Below are 7,259 nucleotides of genomic sequence, written 5' to 3' on the forward strand. Positions count from 1 at the left end.
TCAAGCCTTAAACCCTAAACTAAAAAAACCCTACCCCAAAAGAATTTAAATTCTTACTTGAATGTGGTGATTTTTACCAGCTGAACCACCCCCTCGAAATCAATATATTAACTTTTTACTCAAAAAAATGAGGTCTCTATAGTATTAGTTTAAAATCTTTTGTTTGGCTCTGAAGTAGATACAAAGATGTTTTAATTATGGCATAAGATCAGAACATCTAAGGCTTTCTAAGATATTCTAATTTGAAGGATATCAATAATATTTAAAGACTTTAGTTATAGCCTTCATTTTGCATTTTATATCCAACAAACATGATGAGCGAGTCCAATAATCTTGACCTAGGTTTAAAGTATCATGTGTCAGTAATGTATCAATCATTTGATTTTAAAAGACGTTTTGTTTGTATCATATGGTATCATAGATACGTATCAATCAGTGAAAAATTAGATGGAAAATTGGAAATTATTAAATTGCAATACATCAATCCCTAGTCATTGGTTGTAGAAAACGTCATCCTTCTTCATCCTTGCTACATCGGTAGGATTGACACAAAAATTATGAAGTTGGGTATGTAATAACACAGGAAAAAGAGTAACTCTTACGCCCCCTCCCCCACCCCCAAAAATAAGATAATTACTTCAATGAAGGCAGTATAAGAGAGAAAAAAAAAAAAATAAGAGACTATTGTAAGGAGTAATGCTAAGCTATTGTTAGGGGGAAAAAATGTTGATATATTTGGGTTGCAAAAAATGATCATGTGTTTGATAGGAAGAAGTGGACTCCAAGTGAGGTGGTCTAAGCAGCAATCAAAGCATAGATAGAATTTAGAGCAAATTGCTGGCACCCCATAATGGAAGCCTTAAAGCACTGATACATCACTTTATGTTTAAAAAGTACAGAAACCTCAAAATTGAATTTTCATTTGATAGAGTTGTTCAATTTGTCACTAAAAACCTTTCAGACATTGTTTATTATAGGAATTTTTTGAAAATAAATAGTGATTTAACTATTTACAGTGATAAATTTGACAAATGTATCCATTGAAAATTCAATTTTGGGGTCTCTGTGCTTTTTAGATATAAAGTGAGGTGTCAATGCTTTAAGACCTTATTTTGGGGTGCTAGTGCAATTTACCCTAGAATTTATATCAGTAAAACTCATCCTTCATGAGGCCCACGTTGTTGCAGCTTACCAATCCTCTCTACAGCCCGTATCATCTTAGGTGGTAGATCAACACACATGGACCCCTCCCCCGTGAGGCCAAGTAAAGATAAACACAAATGCAACATTAAAAACCAATGGAGACTTGGATGGTTTGGGAGTTGTAATCAGGAACCATAGAGGTGAGCCCTCATTGGCTATATTTGAACCGGCCCTTTTTCAAGACCCATTTATGGGTAAAGCCTCATCACTAAGAATGGGCTTCTTACAGTTTTTTGGGCCGTCATTTACCCAATACAAACGCATTGGTTTGTATCAATATGTATCGTGGTGTATCGGTTCGATGCTTACAAATACAATCACTATGTAACTTTAAACATATATTGTTTTTATAAAAGTAAAATCAGTACTGTAGTGCAGTATTGTATCATTTCATTCCGTATCAGCCGATACATTGCAATACTAGGGAGATGATAAGGAAAACTAAAGGTTTAGAGATGTATCAGCTTGTATCGTATCGTAGGCCTACGATACCGACATGTATCGAACAATACGAAACGATGTAGGCCGATACTTTAAACCTGGTCCTGACAATAAGACTGGGCTTGGGTTTAGTTTTGGGAACCAAAACGTAGTGTAAGTTTTGGACCTTTCGTGGGCTAGAAAGTAGTTTCTGGTAAAAAGTGAGGCCAAATTGGATTGAGGTGATTAATCAGTAATACTCGATAAATATGTACCTTACATTGTGAAATTTGAGATTTTCATTTTAGGGTTTTGAGTGAGAGTTCTTGTAAGTGATGAGAGATCTCTATTTTAATCTTCTTTCAACATTATGAAAGTTCTTCTTCTTCGTCTCATAGACATAGCACATCATGTTGATGTGTGAACCATATCAAACTTCTGCAGTACCTCTGATTTTTTTGGTGCGCATTTTCGACAATAAACAATGAAGCAAACCCAACGACGCAGCCTCTCAATCCCAAATTGTGGCACATAAAACCCAATATATTTATGGCAGAGAGGGAGAAATCCCATGAATTTGGGAACAAAACTTAATCATTGATCCCATAGATATCTTGGTTTTGAAGTGTCACAGAAATATTAGGCCTCTTATCAGCTCTACCAAATCATGACTTTCAGGTAATGATCAAATCATCAATTCTTTCTGTGGTTGGAAGCATTAGGGAAATGGTGGGCTCCGTCTAAATCATCTGTTTCCCATTTATGCACTCGCACACAAACACTAATTCAAGTTGTGGAATTAGATTGATAAAAAATCTCTTGCAGAAAGCTCTCTGAGGCTTGGACTGATTTTGTTGGAGTTATATAGAAGTTTAGACAAGACACTGGATTCTGTGTAGAAAGAAAGAAAAAGAGGAAAAGGGAAGATAATGAAGTTTGACACCATCTAAATGGGCCCACCGGAGTCATGGAAAGGCCAAACCATGCATCTCTCACCATCCAGAGAGGAAGAATCTTGAAGATCCTGGCGACAGAAGAAGCAGGCCCCACAAATATGTTGCAATTTACTAGTAACTTTACACAGAAAGAGATTAAGAAAAAAAGGGAACAACTCCTTTTGGAGAATCCAAGGACAAGAGAGAAGTTGCAGCGAAGCAGCAGCAGAAGCAAGCATCTTGTAGGCCCTTTCTCCTGCAACAGTAAACCTGCTTTCTTCTCCCACTAAGAGGTGTTATATTTGGTGGTAATTGATGGAGATTCATGGAAAGGGACATCATATCCCCTACTCAACCATCTAATCTATTATATATCTTAAGATTCTCAATTGGGTTTCTGAGAAAATTCTCTCTTCAGTGAGAATCCTATGCTTGAGCTGGTGTACATAGGGATGTATCATGTATGTATGTTAGCTCAACCGTTGGATGCCTCATTACACTAGCAAGCTTCATTGCTGTAGCTTGATCTGTTATTGCACTTGTATTTCTCCTCTACTCCCAATGCTTGACTTTTCTCCCTCTGTCACCATCAACCTTTTCTAAATATGTGGTCCTCACTCTCTCTCTCAAGTATAAATGCATGAAAAAGAGAGGTTGATGGTAAATAACTCATAAGATGGTAACTGCTAAACTGCTGTGATTATACATAAATACATACAATTAATTACAACACATTAAGTGACTAAAAGAGGGAAAAGTATCAGGCTAAGCTCTCCCACAGATCACATCTCCATCTTTAGAATGTTGGAAGCTTCCAAGGTGCCTGCAAAACCACCATAGATCTTCTTTAGATTCTATTGCTCTCTTCTGGTTCTGGGCAACAAAATCCTTACTTCTTCAAATAGAAAAATCATCATTTGGGAAAAAACTATGGATTATATAGGGAGAAGATCAACAAAATCAATACTTCTTTGAATAGAAGAATTGTAATTTGTGGTATAAACAATGAATTGTATATGGAGAAGAAAGGTGAATCTTTGGAAACAAAAGGGTCCACTAGTCCAAACAAAGATTATGACAGAAAGGAAATTTCCGACTTTATTTATGTGGGGTTTCCTCTCAGGGGTCTCCATCTGCTGAGTCTGCAGCCTTTCTTTTTCCCTTTCTAATGGAGCTTTTCTCCTTCCTCCACTCAGTTACATGCAAGAAGAGGAGATATTTTTTCACATTGAAACAAAGAAGCAAAACTAGTGATAACAAGCTAATCAAGTGAAAAAGGGGGGGGGGGACAGAGTTTGGAAGTAACCTGTGAATGGTTGAGATGTGTAAAGAGTAGATCTTCCTTGATAAGGCTCCACATTGTAGAGGCCTTGTAAACCAGAATCCCAAGAAGAAGAAGAGGGGAATTGGACCTGCTCCAAAGAAATCTGGTTCTTAGAGATCCCAAAGATGACAGGGGCTGTGGACACTGTACAGTAAAAGAGGACATCAGGAAGAAATTACATTGAAGCATGATGAATCTATAAAGGGCTCTGGCATTCGGAACGTCGGAGTGCTAATGCTTCTTCGAGTCGTCGTTTCTGATGAATTTACCACTTCATGTACTGCATTACTAAACTGAAAGTAGCTCGGATTTGTGAGTTCTGAAGAGATCCCCATAGTGGGATAACTGGAGGTGCAAGTAGGCAAAATCTGGGAACCAATATAAAATTACAAATCTTATCAAATGTGGCATCCCAAAGAATCATAATAGGCATTAATTGGATGAGAATGTTATAGTCTTACCTCCTTTTTAGAGGAGTTCTCCATATTGAAATCAGGCCTTGGATTCACAGCAGCAAGTTTCATGGACAAAAACTGCATTTGATTATCCAAACATACATAAGTGAAGAAATTCTCATAAAAAAGAAAAGGAGTACCTGAATGGCTTTGTCTAATACCTCTACTTGTCTCTGAAGAGATTGAACATAGTTGATGATTTCGTCGAGCATTCCAGCCTTGCCAGTGATTTTGTTACACCCAGGGACTAAATCTTGCAAATACTTCATTCTCTCACTGATCCTTTCTCTTCTTACCTGCCAAATTATAACATATAGGTTACTACATTATCTCAAACTATAAGCAAAAGAAATTAACAAGATAATTACACAGTTCCCTCACTCTCTCTGCTAAGCTGTGGCTATCAGTGGCTTGGCCACGGCGAGCTCGGACGTGAATGTAATCTGGTTTTTGAACTTCAGAGCCCTTCGAGGTATCTTTCGACGTATCAGTTTGCCTGCTATTGTTTTGCTCTGTGACCTTAGATTCCACCTCTTCATCTGCTTTGGTCCTCTTTTCTTTTGTATCCTCTGCAACCTGAGTACCCAGCAATTGTTAATTATGTAATTTGGGGATAGCTTGTGCTCTTGCAAGTTCTTATCTATAAACTAACAACAAATGCCATAGAGCCCAAACAGAAAAAAAGAGAAATGATGAAGTACTTGGAATAGAAAAACAGAGAAGGCTTAATAGAAACGCAGGGAATTAACATGAAAAGCAGGGAGTAGTGCATAGTCTCAACAAGTAGAGAAAGAAAGGGAGAGGATCAAGTGCCTTCTCAATCTTTCTCTTCTTGGAAACAGAAAATACCGATTCTCCTCCTTTCTCCTCCACCAAGGAGCAGCTTGCAGTGTTGGAAATGTAGTAACCCATTTCAACAGGATCAGTGACAAGACCAGGGGGAGTGGGAGATATGAACCCCATTGTCGTCTCCCTGCTGGAACCTCTTCTGGGTAGTGGGTATTTCCCCAATTCCGGCCATCCATTCGCCAGTTCTTGAGCTGCTGCTGGATCGTTGTTAATCAACTCATGAAGCTGCATCATCGTCGGCTGCTGCAGAGAAAAAGCACTGAATTGGGTCTCATTTAAACAGCTCTGCTGAGGTTGTTGACTGGACGATTCATATGGTGGTTGTTGCTGCCATTTCAGCTGGGCTCGTTGCCCCTCCAGCATAGTGACGTCCATGACTTTCCAGCTAGATTCTCAGACGTAGTGGAGTACACAATGTAACATCTCTCGCAGGCCTCTCTGCTTCATATAGTCACATAAACTCAGAAGGAGAAGACATAAAGTGTTACAAAAGCCTAGGGAAATACCATCCTTCTCTCAACTGATGATTCAGCTGAAAATAATAAAGATGGGCTATGGAAATCCTCAAGAGCCTCTCTGGTTTCAGTGTTCAGTACTCAAAAACTTTCTTTCTCTGGATTTCATTTGGAAAACGCAAGAAATGTAAAAGAACCCTGTAAGAAGGGCCACAAGTTCAAAAGATGAGGACTTGAGGAGTACCCATGGGGCTAACCCTTATATATATATGAAGTCTTACACCAATGACCCGAATAAATAACAGAGGAGTTTGGTACTCACCACTCACCACCACAGCGACAGAGTCAGGACAGAGGAGTCAATATTTGGAAGTTGGAAGCCCATCCTTTGCAGCAACCACCATAACTCATCTCACACCATCCACAAAGGTGTGGGTCAGATTTGGAACCCTTCCTTGTAGGTCAGTCTGAATTTGGAATCTCTCCTCTACAGGTGACCAAATTAACCCATTTGCACCATTTGTGGATGTGAGGAATTTGAAATTGCAAGTAACCACCACCAATCTATCTCAACACTATCCATGAGGTGTGGGTAGAATAAAAATTCGAAGCTATACATTACCAACCCTAAAAGTTAAAATTCCCAATGGTTGCCAGCAACCGCAGCAAGTAGCAATCAAGTTTCAGTCCATCTCATTAATGGGGGTGATTACTTGCAAGGAAGGGGTTCTGAATTTAGGAATTAGGAATTAGAATGGGTTGTGCTCAGTTGGAAAGTCTCATAACTATGAAGTCAAGGGTTGAAACCCCCTTGAGACCGAGGGCAAAATCCGACCTTATATTTAAATTTTATGTAAAAAGCTACTCCCCCACAAGATGTAGTCAAGGTGTATATAAGTAAGTTGGTCTGGACAGCATCAGTTTTATGCATTTAAATAAAAATAGGGAGCTCGAGGTTTGTATCATGTTCTTGTATGCTTTCAGCTAATCAGAACTTGAAAGGAGAGAGAAACCTTTATATCTAACAGCTGTCGAATCCTTTTGTGCCTTATAGGATAATTTCTTTAGAGAGCCTAATATAAGTTATTTTCAATGAAAAAGAAAACATTAATAACTTCGTAACGAATCTCAATAAGGATGCAAGTTTGACCTTGAAGACCTGAGTCATGTTGATCTACCTATTTGGTCTCAAAAATCTAGTCCTGAAGTGCAAGTTAGGACTAGGTCTAGGTGGCCTTGATTAGGTCAAGGTTAGGTTACGGTTGAATATATCCCTAGGGCTAACGTTTGCACGGCCAAATCAACCCTATTATCTTAGAAGTAATTTATGGTAATTAAAAACAGAACAACATGAAATTATGTATTGTTTTATTGTTTTACTATTAGAATTAAGGTCAGGCTTCAGTATCTAACCTAATCCATCCTATTCTAGGCCTATAAAGTTAGGATTAGGGTTAAGTGTATGATCAAGGCTTTACAAACCTCAGCCCAATCTGAACATGTTGCAGCCCTAGGTCTTATTGATAATTGTGAGAATGAGAACAGTAATTTACACGCTTTTAATTGAAAAATTCTTCAGGTAATTTACACGGTTACAACGCTGAGAGGATTCAAACTC

General features: G+C 38.4%; 1 protein-coding gene across 4 annotated transcripts; it reads right to left on the bottom strand.

Annotated features, from left to right (window-relative positions):
• Window positions 1-1,869: 1,869 nt before the first annotated feature.
• LOC149017710 (transcription factor BEE 2-like) lies at window positions 1,870-6,006 on the bottom strand. Of its 4 annotated transcripts, XM_089152032.1 has the most exons (8): window positions 5,151-6,003; window positions 4,719-4,913; window positions 4,499-4,633; window positions 4,344-4,415; window positions 4,062-4,250; window positions 3,865-3,970; window positions 3,656-3,744; window positions 1,870-3,381 (listed from the first exon to the last, which is right to left on the bottom strand). In XM_089152032.1, exons 1-8 carry the CDS (start codon window positions 5,559-5,561, stop codon window positions 3,355-3,357), a joined length of 1,224 nt encoding a protein of 407 aa, XP_089008158.1. In that variant the 5' UTR covers window positions 5,562-6,003; the 3' UTR covers window positions 1,870-3,354. The 4 variants fall into 4 exon arrangements, with proteins under 4 accessions (XP_089008158.1, XP_089008159.1, XP_089008155.1 ...); XM_089152033.1 differs by lacking the exon at window positions 3,656-3,744 and having other exon boundaries at window positions 1,873-3,381; window positions 5,151-5,998; XM_089152029.1 differs by lacking the exon at window positions 1,870-3,381 and having other exon boundaries at window positions 3,394-3,744; window positions 5,151-6,006.
• Window positions 6,007-7,259: the final 1,253 nt, after the last annotated feature.

This window comes from Hakea prostrata, chromosome 4, assembly GCF_041222555.1.
Source record: "Hakea prostrata isolate BN-2017 chromosome 4, UWA_Hpros_2, whole genome shotgun sequence".
NCBI classification, from domain to species: Eukaryota; Viridiplantae; Streptophyta; class Magnoliopsida; order Proteales; family Proteaceae; genus Hakea; species Hakea prostrata.